This window comes from Cydia amplana, chromosome 8 (assembly GCF_948474715.1).
Source record: "Cydia amplana chromosome 8, ilCydAmpl1.1, whole genome shotgun sequence".
Taxonomy (NCBI): Eukaryota; Metazoa; Arthropoda; class Insecta; order Lepidoptera; family Tortricidae; genus Cydia; species Cydia amplana.
Window position 1 is genome coordinate 15,492,679 of NC_086076.1, and position 19,576 is coordinate 15,512,254.

At 36.7% G+C, this 19,576-nt stretch overlaps 1 protein-coding gene across 1 annotated transcript; it reads left to right on the top strand.

Annotated features, from left to right (window-relative positions):
- Positions 1–6,697: 6,697 nt before the first annotated feature.
- Positions 6,698–19,139, top strand: LOC134650487 (endocuticle structural glycoprotein ABD-4-like; the record flags this gene model as incomplete). Its single annotated transcript, XM_063505444.1, has 3 exons — positions 6,698–6,840; positions 7,373–7,544; positions 19,000–19,139. Coding segments are annotated over 3 exons (453 nt in total), but the record flags the coding sequence as incomplete, so codon positions are not given.
- Positions 19,140–19,576: the final 437 nt, after the last annotated feature.

The following is a 19,576-nucleotide window of genomic DNA, read 5'->3' on the forward strand; positions in this document are numbered from 1 at the left end:
CTGTGTTGACGTTTGGGCGTAAAAACGGAAGGAAGAAATTGATAAGTCGAGTGTAGTGTAATATTTTATTTTAGAGAGTTTGATGCTGAAGTTGGTTCGATAGTATAATTTGGCCAATGTCTGCTTCACGAACATTGATCATAGTTGACTAACTCTGTCTTATTAGATTTATGGAATGACATTAAGCCACTTTACTTTTTTCTAGTTACTTATCTGACGTTGATACTGCTAAACAAAGAAAAATTGCAACTTTTGAGTCTAAAAATCATGATTATCATAAATAAATTAAAATATTTACCTTGTTAATATTTTTTTTCGGTCATATAAAGGTTCGTAATAAACGCCCAAATTCAATATCAGAGGAGATTCCTTGAATACATTAAAATATTACACATTAAAAAAAACAATCTTAGTTGCAGACTTCTCAACCCCCACCCCCAACCCAACCCTGTACGCCCGACCTCTAAGCCACTAACCTCTGCCCCATCGCTAACCCTTGAACCTCTCTAATCCATCATACCCTAACCTTAAACCCCCAACCACTCAACCTCCAATCCCCGACCGCTCAACCCCCTGACTCCTCAGCTCCCAACTCCCAGCTCTTCAGTCGTCGTACCCTCAAACCCCGACTCGTTATTATCATCAACCCCCAATTCCTCACTCCCCACCTCAGACCCCTCAAACACCACTCACCCTTATCTCCTCAGCCTTCACCTCCCACCCTTATCTCCTCAGCTCTGTCTCTTCAAAATCTTTAGATCTGGTCTGGTGGGCTTCATCATCATATCCACTCGATCGAATTGGTGGTTTTCGAGAGGAAATGCTTGAGTTGTTTAACCCTTAATTTGGCAGAAAATAAAAAAAATGATTTTAACTTTTATGTGCCCATTTATTTATTATTATACCTTTAAATATGTCCTAAAAAATGTTAAAAAAATATTTTACTGTAAGATTTCCTGAAAATCGAATGTAAAGTATTTTTAACAAAAACGCATGCTCGTCAAACCTAGTGTGTTAAATATAAAGTCTATTTTTTTATTCGGTAGACTGAAATGACAGCTAATTGTATGAACATGAAATGTCATTTCATACTATTAACTGTCATTTCAGTCTACCGAATAAAAAAATAGACTTTAGGTACTTAACAAATTCCAAAAAAGGGTATCGAAACAAAGACAAAAAAAAATATTTTTTGGAATTTAATCTAAGCAAAAGGCCAAAAATTTCTCGAGATCACACTATTTAATCAGTTACAGGAAAAGATAGTAAAGCTAATAAGCGTTTCGAACGTTAAACCTAAAAAGCAAAAAAAAACACCTTGCAGTGTAAACCATTATCATGCAAAATACAGTGTATTTTTTTTTAATTACGTTAATTTTAGAGGTGCATTTCTGAGCTTAACTTATGTAAATTTTTCAAAGACACCGGTATTTCAATTAACTCTATTTTTAAGTTACCATTTAGTTTCCTTGAATACACATAGCCATACGCCAAAGTGAACGGAGTTTTATAAAAATAAACATGTATATAAACGTGTATAGCGTTCGCTTTGTTGCATGCTAAGCTATAAATGTATACGAATAAAACTATAGCATTCAATCTCTTCTGTTATGGCAAAATATAAAGGTAGGCAGTGAAATTTGTCAAACTATTAAAACTGTAACATAAAGTTTTGTCAATAATGCTTAACTAACCAGGCGCGGTCAAAATCTCGCACCATAAAGATTTGTTAAAAATGCTTAACAGTTGTGTTCGCTTGCTTATTACATAGAAATAACTTGTATTGACGAATAGGTATGATATGTAAAGTATACGTTATACTATAATTAAATATAATAATAGTATATGCAGTAAAATTTCGCGTAATAAAATCGAAAAAAAAAAAAAACAAATACCTGGATAGAATGCCGTGTCGAGCTTCTACTCGCTATGTTGATTCACTATTAACATATAACATTGTTACCAGTAAAATTTTATTTTTTTCCTTATTCTTTATAATTTAAAGGATACATAGAAATTAAAAACTTAGAATTTACGTAATAATTAACATGTCTACACTTTTTCAAAGTAAGTGTTAAGTATACTTGACAGCGCCAAATTAAGGGTTAAGAACACGTTATACCCCGAAGTACATATATTGGAAAATAATAAAATTGATCATTTGTAAAAAACGTTGACGTATACAACATCACCACGCTGCCTAAAGACTCTGGGCGACCGCTTTTCCATACAAACGTAGTACCCATTTTCCTCTCTGGGTATTGTCATCATGGAAAATATTTTTACATAGTTTCGTGTAAGTATCTTAACCGTGGCAATTTTTGACTCTTTTCGATTTCCTGATTATTGTAGGATTTAAAAGCAAAATGCATATTCAATACCTACGAAATTTTAAAAGCCATAACTGCTTTATATTAAAAAACCGGCCAAGTGCGAGTCGGACTCGCGCACGGACTTCCGCACCATCAAAAAAAAAACAAGCAAAAAAAACGGTCACCCATCCAAATACTGACCCCGCCCGACGTTGCTTAACTTCGGTCAAAAATCACGTTTGTTGTATGGGAGCCCCACTTAAATCTTTATTTTATTCTGTTTTTAGTATTTGTTGTTATAGCGGCAACAGAAATACATCATCTGTGAAAATTTCAACTGTCTAGCTATCACGGTTCGTGAGATACAGCCTGGTGACAGACGGACGGACGGACGGACGGACGGACGGACAGCGGAGTCTTAGTAATAGGGTCCCGTTTTTACCCTTTGGGTACGGAACCTTAAAAACCGAAAAATCAGAAATAAATGGCCCCTTCATAGCTGCGGTTAATATACCTACGTCGAATTATGCAAGTAAAATTATTTTCTATAACATATCCAAAGAGAAAAATGGGGAATACGTGGATATGGAGAAGCGTCTACTATTCTCTTAAGGGTTTAAAATACTGCCTGGTTACACACAACTACTTTTAGAAGCCTTAGAAGGCGTATACACATGTATCAATATAGGTACATACTTTCTGTAAATTATTTTGAAAGTATTGTATCTGCTTAAAAACTTGAACACATGAGGTTGTTTAAACATTTGCTAAACATAAACAGATGCAAAATAAGAAAGATCCTTGTCAAACCGCGCGGTACCTCGCCTGTACTATACCCACAGACCACCTCAACTACTAGACAGAGCATATAAGACAATCGAGGTCACCACACATAAGCGCTCCCATACAAATTTAGTATAGGAGCGCGAGCGCGACCACTTATTTCAGTTGCGCCCACAGTTACGACCAGTGTTCGTGTAAATTACAAATAATTAGAAAAAATAACTTTAGGTGTGGACCTGGGTTGGTATAGCAAAACATGCTGTATAATGCAACTCGGTTGTGTTGCTCAAATCTTAGCATTTTACAAGTAAAATTGCACCTATGTGTGATGAACTGATGACCTAAGCTCTTAGTAACCGCTTCATAAAGGATTACTCACGTTAGTTAGACCGGGCCGACCGGGCCGTGTCCGGGCCGGAGCTCCCGGCGCTTACTTTTCTATGGTGATTACGTGGTGCTTCCAATAGAAAACAAAGCTCCGGGAAGCTCAGGCCTGGACACGGTCCGGTCACCCTTTATAAGAATGACTCACGTTAGACCGGCCGGTTCTATGGAAAACATCACGTCCCGCCCGGTCTGGCCCGGCCCGGTCTAAAGTGAGTCATCCTTGCGGTGTCTGTGCAGTCTGTGCCTATATATACCTCTTCATTCCGTGCCATTCCGACATTCTCTCCTGTCACGTTTCATGAGAGATATGACGCGTTTACGTGACCCTTCGTCTCACCGAGACGTTGCCGTAAAACATGACAAAATTGACAACGCCATAAATTCCGCTTGTAAATAAGTTTCCGACTTAAGGTGACAGCCCATTTCCAACCGCAGCTGCACTACTGTTCATTTTACTATGGAAATTGACAGTAACAGCGACGCGTTCAGTACCAGTAGTGCAGCTGCGGTCAGAAATGGAATGTTACCCTTATGTTGCATTTCGTATTTCGCAAAAACCACAAATGTAAAAAATCATGACTTAAAATAAGATGCATTGGTTCGTATTAAAAATTTTAAGTCAGAATCCGGCAGAATTGTTTCTACTTTTTCTAGCCTACAAGGAAGTTTACAGATACAGTGGCGGCAAACACGACGCCGCAACGCAACAGTAATGCTGCAGTTGACATCCGAACGTCACCTTTAGTGTTGCAGCATTGATATAATATATCTGTAGTAGCGGGCGATATAATAATATATATATCCGTTTCCTTGCTACAATGCGTTGCTACCGTTATCGCATGACTGTGTCGCGATTGGGACATTCAATCCATTACTCATTTTATCAAAGAGGTGGACGGTTACGGTGTCCAAGTCATCCTTGCACCAGTAACGCTACAGTGGTGGCTTTCTGAATATCACATTTTGCCTTAACCCTAACCGGTCACCGGGTTAGTAACTTCAATAAATTTAATATTAGGTATTGGTTGTAAAAATGTTTGTCATACTTTTCACGATTATAAAAGAGTTGACATAATAGTAAATAAGCACTGACATTCGCATCAACATCGAGGTAGCTCTAGTACTTGTTATTTCCTAAATATTCCCCGCAACTTTCCGAGTAAACCGCAGTTTCGACACTCCTCTAAATTTGCCAGCATTGTTCGTGAAGAAAGTCAAACGGTAAAGTTCATCTTCCGGCATGTGCATTCTGTGCATTTCCTGGTGCATGGCACGGAAATTGCGAGCATGGAACATTTCGTCACTGCATTGTACAAAAGATATGTCGGAGCAAATACGCTTATTATGCCACTATTCATGATGTTGTCTGCGTTAAGAGGAATGATGGCTCAATTTCAAGACTTAAGGAACATTATAATAATACATTTTTCATTACATAATACATATATGGGCAATCAAACAAATGCAGCACATCGTTTAAAATTAACTTACAAACTGAAAGTGGTAACTTATATTTAATACAGAGCTACTATAAAGCGCCAATACTCGTAGCGATTCATCACGTGTAGATAACGGACTATTTAAATTTAACCACCTTTTTTCCTATTCTTGACTCTTGCATCCACCATGTGCATCCTTTTTTTTCATAAATTATATTAGCTATTTGTGATGTGAATTCATAATTCAAGAGATAGCTCCGTTGCGTGTCTGCCTATATGGCATGGGGCCTATACGAAATCCTTGCGCAAACGCAACACCTACGTGCGAACAGGTTTTTGCTCGCAGACGGCTATCAGGCATCTTATCTTGGCATTTATCTTTACACTAAGCAAATACAGTACTAAGTTAGTCTCTATTTGTAATTCAATACTCGATAGAGTCTGGCTAGCCAAAAATTGTTGACAGATATTTCGTTGCTGTATCACCAATTGTCTATGATTTAAAAAAAACCTAAAAGTCAGTTGTGAATTTATGTCATACATTAAAATTGTTTGCGGTTTATAAGGGGTTTATTTTAAATAATATTAATAATGTCTATACTGAGTGAGGTCCGCAAACTATTATTTAAGCTCGCAAATAATTACGACAATGTGCGAAGTCGATGTGTAGCGTTGTATAACGAAAAACTGCAATGTTTACAAGTCCTAAACAAATGTTGTAAATTAGGAGTTTGGTGCTCTATAAATATTTTGATACTTAGAATTTAGCATATTTGGCATAGTACTTATGTAATTTTTTTTGGTGATGGATTAATATTACGGTATTATCGAGCAAGGTCTTATTTACATTATATTTCATTTTTCGCCTTGTTACAATGGTATATGGTGAGCAATTGTAAACATATGTGTTTATCGTTGACTGTACTTTACATAGTGGTAAAAATTATGTGAGCTGACTTTGAGTGCACGTCAACGTATATTTAGCTTTCGTCGGTGCGAATAAAAAAATCGCCATGTATTTTTTAGCTACTTCACAGGAGACAAAAAAAACTGTTTATTTTCCTGTTTGTAATATATTTTTGCTCCTTTATTTTTTTCCGGTAGATCAATGGTTTTTACATGATACTTATGCAGAAAATAAATAGTTTTTTTCGTAAATTTTTACAATATTTTGGTTCACTTAAAATTGTCATGTGTAAAGTTTACACATAGCGATTTGTTGCCAAAGTAACGAAGCACGAGAAATGATACATAGCGGATTTTAGGGTCAATAAATCGCCATGTGCAATATTATCGCCATCACCCTCGACGGAAAACAAGGCATTTAATTTCGTTATGTGCAAAAAAAATCACATAGCTATTTTTTTGTACAAATTTTGTTAGTTATTTTCAAAACTAATATAGATATAAAAAAAATATTGATATAGGTCGACGGGAAATTGAAAAAGGAATTAAAATATGCCAAAATAAAAAAAATGTAAAAAAACACAGCGATTTTTTTATTCGCACCGACGTATTTCCTTAGGTACCTTACGTGTGCACAGAAAATCAAAAATATTTTCTAGTATCAAAACTATAACTCCCACTACACAAAGTGTGACCAGCCCAAGATATTTTGAATTTCCCGCCAAACATCTGTGTAATATTTCAGTAGCCAGACTCTAGCTAAGCTACCGACTTAGGTCCTACGTGTACATAATAGGTCCCCTAGTACTACGTTAGGTGTTTAATATTTTAATTAAACTGTGGTTATTTTAAATGAACTGTTAGTCTTGTGTTCAGATCTCTGCAGTATTCCTGGCGCTGACGGTGCTCGCCGTGGTGGCGCAGCAGCCGAAACAGCCGCCGACCGCCGAGCCGATTCCGATCATCCGTTTCGAGACGGACGGACCCAACGTCGACGGGACTTATAAATGGGCGTATGTATATTAGATTCTTTATAGCACATTATTACGTACATACATGTTCACTATTTGTTTTTTTTTAGACTTACAATTTTATCAGTTTGTTATTTACTCGCAATAGTAAGCTAATTTATTGACGAAACAGCAGCGCTAAAACGTCGTAAAGGATTACTAAACCAAAGTGTCTTTTATTAAGGCTAAGGTATATTCAGGTCATTCATTCAATGGTTGGATTAAAAATCAACAGAAAAATGTCTTTTGGGTCATACACACCCAAAAAAAAAAGTTGTAGGTGCCTCATGTTTCCCAAATTGAAACTACGACGTTCTCGTAGTATGGAGTAGGTACATTCAATTATAAGGCATTTATTTCACAAATATGTCCTCAACATTACACAAGACCGACATACTTAGATTTAAATCTGTTTTTTTACCTTTTTCCTTAAAATCTCTATTGCCCTATATTAGGGAGTCTCCAGGGAGACTCCAGGGAGTCCAGAGATAGAGGCAGTTGACGCAATTTACAACGATCCCTTTACTACTTCTAGCTATGAGACGGGCAACGAGATCACCGCCGAGGAATCTGGTTACGTGAAGAACTTCGGAAAAGGCGAACCCGAGGAGGTGCAGGTTGCTGAAGGAAAGTTCAGCTACAAGTCGCCCGAGGGGCAGCTCATATCACTCACCTACATCGCGGACGAGAACGGTTTCCAGCCACAGGTGGGTAATTTTACTTCTTAAACAACCTTTGTGTCTCGCGACACAAAAGAACATTTATACTAATGATCCTGAATCTACGCACGAGTCCCACAATGAAGACATTTAAGAGATGTAGGCATTAATGAAGGCACAATGTAGGTAATATAATCTTCCTCGACCGTAGAGTAGCACAGCTAGAGAAATACCTACCTGCTTACAGTGCTGCTTACAATTACTTGTAGTCTCGTACTCTATGAATAGGTATACCAGCTGTGGTCAACTCAGCTGAAACGTCGGAATTAAAGGTAAAAACAATTAAATTATATCGCGGTAGACCCGTTTGTGTAATTAAATATGTGTACAAAACGCGAGAGTTTAAAGTGTTATACTGTGGTGTTCCTGATGGTGAGTAAGGTGATGATTTTTCGAGAAAGCATTGTGTGCAACATGAGAAACTTGTACTTGTTATCTATCTAATTTGTCAACACGGTGCAAAAAGGCATAAAAAAGCCAGCAACACACCTTTAAATTCGCAAGCGTGGACTATACGTTTGTTTTACACAAATGGTCCACGAGCCAGGCGCAAATTTCGTCAGTCATCGCCTCCCGGGTGAAAACTCGTATACTGGTTAACGGCCATATATGATGAACCCTCGTGGACGTCAGCTGCCGCTACGTTGGTGGGTTGAGGAATGGCAGCCACCGAAACACGTAAAAAAAAAATTTTTTTTCAGTCATCGCCTCCCGTTTGATACTTAGTCAGATGAAAGTTTAGGTGCTATTGTTAATAAAAACAATCGTCAGCCGGTTGTATCGCGGTGGAATCACCGTCAGCTGTACACATGAACATGTAAAAAAAAAATTTTTTTTCAGTCATCGCCTCCCGCTTGATACTTTGTCAGATGATAGTTTAGGTGCTATTGTTAATAAAACAAATCGTCAGCCGGTTGTATCGCGGTGGAATCACCGTCAGCTGGTCACATGAACATGTAAAAAAAAATTTTTTTTTCAGTCATCGCCTCCCGCTTGATATTTTGTCAGATGATAGTTTAGGTGCTATTGTTAATAAAACAAATCGTCAGCCGGTTGTATCGCGGTGGAATCACCGTCAGCTGGTCACATGAACATGTAAAAAAAAAATATTTTTTCAGTCATCGCCTCCCGCTTGATACTTTGTCAGATGATAGTTTAGGTGATATTGTTAATAAAAAAAATCGTCAGCCGGTTGTATCGCGGTGGAATCACCGTCAGCTGGTCACATGAATTTATAAAACAAATAAATAAATACAATCTAAAATTTAAAATAATTGGTTTCAGTCATCGCCTCCCGTTTGATACTTTGCCAGATGATAGTTTAGGTGCTATTATTAATAAAAGGAATCGTCAGCCGGTTGTATCGCGGTGGAATCACCGTCAGCTGGTCACATGAACATGTAAAAAAAATTTTTTTTTCAGTCATCGCCTCCCGCTTGATACTTTGTCAGATGATAGTTTAGGTGCTATTGTTAATAAAACAAATCGTCAGCCGGTTGTATCGCGGTGGAATCACCGTCAGCTGGTCACATGAACATGTAAAAAAAAAATATTTTTTCAGTCATCGCCTCCCGCTTGATACTTTGTCAGATGATAGTTTAGGTGCTATTATTAATAAAAAGAATCGTCAGCCGGTTGTATCGCGGTGGAATCACCGTCAGCTGGTCACATGAACATGTAAAAAAAATATATTTTTTCAGTCATCGCCTCCCGCTTGATACTTTGTCGGATGATAGTTTAGGTGCTATTGTTAATAAAAGAGATCGTCAGCCGGTTGTATCGCGGTGGAATCAACGTCAGCTGGTCACATGAACATGTAAAAAAAATGTTCATGTGACCAGCTGACGGTGATTCCACCGCGATACAACCGGCTGACGATTTTTTTTATTAACAATAGCACCTAAACTATCATCTGACAAAGTATCAAGCGGGAGGCGATGACTGAAAAAAAATTTTTTTTTTACATGTTCATGTGACCAGCTGACGGTGATTCCACCGCGATACAACCGGCTGACGATGTTTTTTATTAACAATAGCACCGAAACTATCATCTGACAAAGTATCAAGCTGGAGGCGATGACTGAAAAAAAATTTTTTTTTTACATGTTCATGTGACCAGCTGACGGTGTTTCCACCGCGATACAACCGGCTGACGATTTTTTTTATTAACAACAGCACCTAAACTATCATCTGGCAAAGTATCAAACGGGAGGCGATGACTGAAAATATTTTTTTTTTTACGTGTTTCGGTTGCTGCCATTCCTCAACCCACCAACGGAGCGGCAGCTGACGTCCACGAGGATTCATCATACGTAGCCGTTAACCATTATAGGAGTTATCGCCTGGGAGGCGATTGGTCATGGAAACCTGTTCGTGGCTCGCGGTCTAAAAATAGGCAAACATATCATGATTAGAACCCATCAGTACCTGCCTATAATCCGGCGTGTGAATTTTGCTTGACCTGACGAATGGCATCACTAGGTGTGTCACGGGCGTGGGATATTCCCATTGTTATAAATCTTGCTCTAATTATAAGTCGTTACTAAGTGTTTATGATAAAATTATTTTTCCCTCTACCTATAATGGTAAATTACCTACTCAAATTGCATTTTGCATTTTGTTATTTATTACGTGCAATGGAACACTTATTTAGTATTTTATACAATCGTTATATAATGGAGAGCTTTTCAGTCGAGTACCGTGTTTAGGCAACGAAGCTTGCTGAATTATCTAAGTAAGATACGAGATTGAAAAGCTTGATTATATCACTATTAGGGCTTGCAATTCGAATATTCGAATATTCGAATTTGTCGAATATTCGACCTGTTTTGATATTCGAATATTCGGCCGCTCAGGTTTCGAATATTCGAATATTTTTTATTACTATAAAAAAATCTATGTCATCCGCTGTAGTTACAGTTTCTGTGTGTTTTACGGGTATTTACAGTGAATAAGGAACGGTAGGTACCCAAATACGAAAGAAATAATATTTTTACTGTATTCCTCTCGATAGACTTCGTGAATATTCAGTGAAAACTAACTCAATTTAAAAGAAAACGAAATCAAAAAGTATGTTATTTTTACGGTGCGTAAGTTTTAAGTTAAAGGGTCATTCTGTTTATTCAGTACAAGCGTACGTTAAGCGAATTTTTGAAGTCTAAACCTTGCCACTTATCGCAATTCTCAAATTTAATCATACCAAACCTGCCCAACTTGGTAATCTAACCATGCACCTTTAGCTGACGAATAATCCACCCAGTACTCAACTAACTTTTTCCCTTAAATATTCCAATATTATATAATTAGCCGACCATTAGGAATAATAACTTGCCAAAACAAATAAAGTCAATAAAGATTCAAAATACAATGAAATTAAAGGCCTTTTTACAGGCCTCTGAGTGATTACAAGTTAATTTAAATCGGAAAATAATTACCTACTTACTAAAAAAATGTCTTACATACCTAGGTGTTTGGATGGATAAAGTTATATTATTTCACGCAACGACGCATTTATAATAACTTAAGTTATATCTAGAAATATTAAATACGTCTAATTTTGGCGTTTTACTTGTTTTTATAAATGTGGGCATCTTATAAATAGTAGGATGATAAAATCTAGTCAATTAAGTAGATTTCTGCCAAATATCCTTAGTTTTAGCAATATGTGAAAAAAGCTTTTGAATAAAACGATAATAAACCGATTTCTCGTTCCTTTTCTTATTTTTTATAATATTCGAATAATTATTCGAATATTCGAATACGTCGTCAGAAAAAGTCGAATATTCGAATATCTGAAAGTTTCGAATATTTGCAAGCCCTAATCACTATTGTATTCAATACTTTTTCTACGAGTCAACAAAAAAAAATACTTAAAACTAGTAGAAGAATCATATATGTAGGTAAAAAACCAAAAGTATACAGCTAAGATGCGCGAGCAGCCGCGATACCTTCCTACTCATACGCGACCCGGCCCCCGCGCCCCGCGCCCCCGGCCGGTTGGTCAACGACACCTTCTCGTGCCCTAGTACTTGCTCCGCGCTTTCGATTGGTCAATTTCATTATAGTTGACTAAACTGTATCGAAATGAAGATTATAGTTGAGTGGTCCCATAGTGAAAAAAGTATGCGATTTCACTTTGGTATACGAAGTCTTAATTCAAGTATTGCAGTCGACGAGTAGAAAAACTTATTTATTTTATTATCATTATACATATTAGCATTATTAGCAAAATTTATGAATCCCATTGTCAAAAATGTTTGCCACTGAGTTTTCTAAAATTGCATTGCGTTACAAATCTTTTTTTCGAACTTGAGAGCTTTTTGGTGAAACAGATAATTTTTAAACAAAGTAGTTATTTCACGTAGTATCTCTAGGCTGAGCGTGGCTGAGCTATAATCAGATGCCGCTCCAACTGTAATTGTGTAATAATACCTAAAATTAAATTACGTGTTCTCAACACCTGTTAAAGTTCGCGATGCAACGCCCGCGGTGGCATCCTTGACACGTTTTCTCCTGGGATCACCGCAATGCTAGCCATACGAGGCAGTAACAATGTTACATGTCAATATATATTACCGCTTTTAGCACATTTACCATTGACCAGAGATGTTCGCAGAATCGGACACTGGACTGACTAGTTCGTGTGATTCGTTAAGTACGATTTACACATGGCGGAGCGTAAATAATTACTTTATGTAAAACTTAATTATTTATTGAAAAAAAAACGTAGTACGCAAAATGAGGCCTTCGGCCCGAGGATTTTGAACTAGACATCTATTAGCTGTCTATTAGACATCACCAAGATATGACAACGATATTAAGATCTAGCCTGTCAAGTTTGACATAAATTTCCGCGATTCTGGAGATACTCATGAACGATTTCCACAAGATATTATCACGATATTTTAACGTAAAAGTGACATTTGTTGCCCGAATTGAGCTGCAAAAGAGAACTAGTTGAAATCTAAACTACAACGTATCTAGTACCTACATATCGTATCGTTTTCTAGTCTAGAACGGATCTTGTTTTCCGAATACCGCGGCTTGTTTGTTATGGCTAGATGAAACGTTTTCCAATTGCGACTGCATTGCCGAGCCGCATTGCTGTCGACTGTATGTTTTGCTAGTTCCCGCGGCAATGCAGATGCTTGAGACATACCTAAGGTATCCTTTTATACATCGTAATTTTTTTTTGTGGGGTTATTTTAAGTTTTTGGTACAATGCCTCAAGGGCCTATTTAGATTTACGCTAGTTTTTAATTTCTTTTAGTAATACCACTGTATATATCTTGTTAGTTTTTAATTAGTAAGCTCAATTTGAAGAACTGGAGTGCAGGTAGAAGTAAAAATTCTGTATAAGTACAAACTTTGTCCTTTTTTTAAAAGTTCGGCCTAGTTTAATTCCATGATAAATCGTACTCAAGTATAGACGAGTGTTAAGTTTTATGTCAATAGCAAATGCTCTTCAAAGTAGGTACCTAGTCTTATGATATCGATATCTCGACCTGTTAGCCAAAATCGAATAGGTACTTACTGCTACACTCGATACTTCGAGTATAAGTCGTACTTTACAGCTGCACCGTGCGCCATTGAAAATTAATTAAGTTTAATAGGCGTATCCAAATAAATCCTTATCGGAATCGTTTTTCATGTAAAATAAGCAGTTACATAAAAGTTTTACTTGACCTCGAGACTGAAATCATCTTAAATTTAAACACTAAGTGTCATTGACCTAGTCTTCCTACCTAGCTACACATTCGACTTTTATGTGTAACGTATACCTATAATTTTTCAAGTTATTTTAATGGTCTAAACCACGATAAAATTGTAGGTACGTATATAAAAGTCAAAATGTGAAATACAAAAAACAAATACAAATCAATTATTTCCATTAATATTTATAATCATCAATCAACGTAGGTCTTACAGGATAACGGCAAGTAGGTGAATATTTGTAAGTTAGGATTTAGTAATCGCCACTCGTTTGAAATTCCTTAGGTACTTTCCACACTTGTTTCACGAATAACCATTGCGATTACCATATGTATCTGAGATCGTAGAAGGATAGATTTAGTCATTGTTTCATGATAACTCACAACGTAACCTTTCCTTAAAATGATTTTGCGGTTAGGTGTTTCTTAACATTCTTAGGTCATTTTACGTATGATTGTGTAAAGTATAGAATGTTTTGAACATTTAAATAATTTTATAGTCAACAACAAGAAATGTTGCTTGTTTTGCACATAGGTAGGTACTTAAGTTTGTTAGAGCTAGAGCTGATGTAATTGATGAGCCATCTTCGCCTATTCATGCCCATTATAGGTATGTATCATCAGTACTACATGGGTACGCGCAACATTTATTCATGAGATCTTAATGTCATTAACGTAATCTTAACTGTAAGCATATCTAACAAAAATATATCTTCATTTAACTCTGAACTACATCGTTTTACAACAATTAATAATATGTTATGGCAGGTGTCCGGACTTCTTTACAATAGCCCAGTATCATTGTCCACCCAAACTTCAATCCATAGACCGATATACTGTTTACTTTTTCTACAATAGTCCCAATGCCTGCTGCGACCGGTTCATGAGTGTCTATTGTTGCACCTGTGAACGGGTTCCAGCAGGCGTTCTACATGACATTAAAGCTCTCCAAGGGGCCTCTAATACGTGTTGGATCTATATCCCCACGCAAGCCTATCAAAAGACCGGGATTTATAGGCCCGTGAAGTCCAAAGTGGAGAAACAATAATAATAATAATAATTTGAGCCTATATACGTCCCACTGCTGGGCACAGGCCTCCTCTCATGCGCGAGAGGGCTTGGGCTAGAGTCCCCACGCTAACCCAATGCGGATTGGGGACTTCACATACACCTTTGAATTTCTTCGCAGATGTATGCAGGTTTCCTCACGATGTTTTCCTTCACCGAAAAGCTAGTGGTAAATATCAAATGATATTTCGTACATAAGTTCCGAAAAACTCATTGGTACGAGCCAGGATTTGAACCCGCGACCTCCGGATTGACAGTCGGACGTCATATCCACTCGGCCACCACCGCTTATTACAACAATTATGTAAACAAAACTAAAATGTTCATTAAACTTTTAAGATAAGCATTTTTGATACAGTATACATGACATATTTTATTTACGAATATATTAATTGGCACAGTGGGCTAAATTCATGACAAATTAGGCTTGTCGGTCGGCAGATAAAACTCGTGCCTTGTCAGGCTACCACGCCAATGACGTAGCTCAATAAATATTGTTGTTATCAAGAAAAATCTGCAGTGTGAAGACAGATGTATATTTTATAAATGTCAAGTTCGGAATTTACACTCTTCCACTTGTTTGAGGCTTTTTTTTGTGAATAATAGTTATTTGTTTTACAAGGGGGCAAAGTTGTTGTTTAACCGCTCGTGCTAATATTGATACCCGAGCAAGGGAAAGATTCCAAAATTGGAAAAACGGATTCTTAAGCGTTGCGAGGGTTTCAAAGCACGAGGGTTAAACAAAATTTGCCCCCGAGTGAAACACAAATTTTTTCACCACACCAACCCGAAGCAAATATTAAATGTAAATTTCAAACAAAATCAAACCAAATCAAAACCAAATGAATGTTATTGAATATTTATCATCCAAAATCATCATTTAAAATACGACGACAATTTGAAATAGTGTCTAAATTATTATTATGTTGCCGTGCAATATTTGAACGAAAAACCCAAAACAAGAAAAAATAATATAAAATAAAAACGTCATATTTTCATAGAAATTCGACATTAATGACATAACCACTCTTTGTCATTGCAAATGCAATGCAAAATTAGCTTGATCCGACTCAATCGGTGTTTGAAAATTAAGTATTACATACCTACAAAACATGGTCTAGCCTAGCCAAACATATGAGGATTTCAGAATAATGTAAGTTACGTAAAGAACGTAGGATATTCGAAGAGCGCGGGCGTGTGAGTTGGTAAACCGCGGGCAAATGTCGCTGCGAAATACCAAACGCCGACCCGTGACCTACGGCCGAGGTCACGGGTCAAGTCCGATCTGCCTGTTTTTTATATCATTTGGTGAACAAGCTTACGGCTCGTGTGGTGGTATGCGGTTAGATCAGCCTACGGACGCTTGTCACTTCTGAGGTGTCAAAAGGACATTGCCAACCCTGACATACTGTCACGTGGTTATATGTGTTAGTGTTTTCTCTATTTTCTGGTCTAGAGCCCGTACCATGAGTCACTGACAGTGTCAAAACTGACATAAACCCCATCGAGAACGTAATTTACTTTCTATACATCTCGTTCGCACTAATATGCGAGTAGGAGCGAGATGTATAGAAAGTAAATTACGTTCTCGATGGCGTTTAAAATGACAGTGCCAGACTGATGGTAGCCGTACAGGTCAAAATTGAAATACGCAGTAGCTGTCAGTAATAGTATCGTAACTAGAATATAGATATCATATAAATTGTGTTAGCCAAGAGTACACAACAAATATAAATAATAAAATTAAATTACAATGATAATTCTTCAAAAAAGTAAGCTTAATTCTGTGAAAAAACAATGTTTTTTTATCATGAATGCCACAAATATGCTTAGGCGAGTGTGAACATAAGCCAGATGCCGAATTTAGTAATTTATAAATTGATCTAATTTTGACCTGACTCACAGGCCTCACAGCCTCGAAGAGCATCCCACTCGAACCAATATATTTGGTACCTACATTAAGTATGTACCTAAATATTTATAGTAGTACACGACAATCAATATTTATGTATTTAAAATTAAAACGGCTTTTATGTTAAAATGATAAACATACCTACATTGAAGAACCATATTATTTTCCGCCAAGAATTTCAAAACAATCATGTTCTTAAATTAAGTCATTTATTATGTTGTATATAGGTATGTAAAAAAATAACCTCTTTCAATTTCTTTACATGATAGTTAAATTTCCAAGAATTTAAAGCATTGAAAATGATGAGTACTAATAATTTTTTCTAATGAGCCTTAGGTCTTCAAATTGATCATTATTCACGGCAGTGTCACACCGACTTTTTTCGTGAGATACGATTATAGCGTAACATATATTGCAGGACATGATATTCGCAAGAATATATATCTAGCTGCCGAAAACCGCGTAAACCAATTCGTCAGTCGAGATGCCCCATTATCACCTGTCGTAACCTATTGGCAAACTGTCCGTTATGTAAATCGAATAGGTTAATTTAAAATGTATCAGTAAATCAGTGACAGATAGTGACAATAATGGGGACTAATTTTAAATTTGTTTTGTAACTGGTTTTTAAGCAATGGGTAGGCCTGATCTGTCACCTATTGCATTACGTGTTGATATAATAGACTTAGATAAATTTGATTTTTTTTTAAGCGTAACTTGACCTTTGATGAACTCTTACGTCCCACAAACTTTGTTTTCTAAAACATACCCCACCCTACTTTTGGCACAGATCTCAGCATTCAGTCTACATCCTAAACTTTTTTACTAAACTACAATAATCCGCGGTTGCTTCTTCATGTATTTTTTGTTTATATTTTTAACGGCATCCTAGCCTAGGTAGTGACCAAACCCGGGAGTCAAACCCGGGGCCGGGGTTCAAATACTTTTTCATGAGTATGGGTGTTTTTATAACTCTTAGTTATGGGTCTCTTGCTTTTTAGGCAGGGTCACTACTACTACGACACGCTATACGGAATTTCCTGCTGACAAACTTTGAAATATGACCGACTGATATGTCCACATGTCAAATTTAATAGCTCGGCCTTGAAATGACCGTTTATCACAAAAGTCGCGATATTCACAGTCAAATACCGTCGCTATTATGAGTCCAGTACCACTACCACCAGTTTGGCACTGACATAAACGTAATCGAGAACGTAATTTACTTTCTATGCATCTCGCTCGTACTCGCATATTAGTGCAAGCGAGATGTATAGAAAGTAAATTCTGTGCCTCCAGTGTAAAAGGGTTTAACTCGAGTTTATCCAAATTGCAAATTTTGCTACTAAAAGGTTTATTTCACGAAACTACATCTTTTCTGCTGACACCCACTGCCCTACGACTTCTAGTTTCTGAAATATCGATTGTGCAAAAGGGTTAAAGTTTGTCAAAAATGTGAACCATTATGTTCAAAACGATTTATTTTTATATTATCTCGTTTAAAAAATTGAATTTTAAGAATCGTGTTGCGAACGATGGTTAAAGTAAAGTTTAATCTTAGTAAATAAACTACATTTCAAGAAACATTCGGTGTAAAGAAATCAAAATTCACTTAGATCTATTTCGACTACCGGGTTTAGTTCGTGAATAACGGTAAAACTTATGTTTCTTCATTATTCACAAACAATTTAAACGATGTCATGATGTGTAAAGGGGTATGAAATAATATACTTTGACCGTTTTTCACCATCTACTTTCGCTAAATTGAGTTAATGATTATGGTTAATGTTCACTTAGATTCCTTTCCATATAAATTTTTTTTGGTTGGAATGTGAAATAAAGTATACTGCGAGAAACGTAAACAAAAAAAAAAGGAAAAGGTTGTTGTTTATTAAGGTGAGCGCATTCAAATATCAAAAAGAAAGTCCTGTAGAAGAAATGACATCTGGAAGATTGATTATGAAATAATTGGAGAAAAAAAAAACAAAAAAAAAAGATGGGGAACAAAACACCAACAAGTGCAACAGCTAGCTAGACAGCGAAATGTTTTTTGTCTCTCTACTCTTCCTTATAAGTGCGACAGTGACAGCGTTGCGTATCGTTCGCTACGGAGCGTTAGCGATTGGCATGTTGTCTACGGGACCTGCGCTGTTGTACTGAACCATTAGCAATTTCAGCAGAGAATTAAAGAAATTAAGTCACTCTGTAATTACCTACATTGATATTATTATTTTGGTTTGTTTTTTTACCATAATTAAAAAAAAATACAATATATAGTTTCCAAAATGGTTTCTTTACACAATACAAAAGTTCAAAAAGATTTTAGCAACACTAGAGAAAGTGCAGTTTAACCCTTTCACACATTCATTATTTTTGTGAAAAGGGATATAAGTTTTTTTTCAAAGCCGATATTTCTGTTACTTTCACATAAGTCAGGTTAATTTAAATGACAAAATATAATTCATTTCTTCAAATATCTAAACTAAAAACAAAAACCTAATTTTTTTAGAAAGAATGCAGAGAAAACACGGTTTGAAACGTTTTTTGGCCATACTGAAAAATTACATTTTTTGAGTTTAACCCTTTTACACTGGAGGCACAGAATTACGTTCTCGAAAGCGTTTATGTCAGTTTTGACACTGTCAGTGACTCATGGATACGGGCTCAGGCACTTACGTAAACCAGTAAGACTATAATTACATAGTTTATGTTAAATAAAGTCTCTCACAATTTTTTTCATTTTTTTTTCCAGGGCGAACACCTCCCGACCCCGCCGCCGATCCCGCCAGCCATACAAAAGGCCCTGGATTTCCTCAAGACCTTACCGCCAACGCCGGCCTCCACTAACCTGCAGCCTCAGTACCAAGCGGCGCCTTTTAGGAGATTCTGAACAAGCATAGACAAAAACTTATATTAATAAAGCGAGTGTAAGCTAGGTTCTGCTCATACAAAATGATTGTCTTGTTAGGGCGCTGTTATAAAAGGTACCATTCGGATTCAGACTGCATCAGTAATCCAGCACAACATTATTCTCGACAGCATTACTACCGCAAATGTCAAAATCGACATGGCCGCCCAGTATTTCGAAATTTGCGGCAGCAAAGCAGCCAACGGAAATGTCGCGTTGTAATACTGCAGCAGTAATGCTGGTGCAGTCTAAATCTGAACGAAACCTTATTGAGTCGAATAAGCTCCAGTTTCTAAAATAAAGAAGATAAACGGGGTTTAAAAATATTACAATTTCCTAATTAATTAATAATTTCCTAATAACTTTACTTGACATTATTTGCATACTTATGTTTTTCAGTGATATTTACAATAGTATTGGA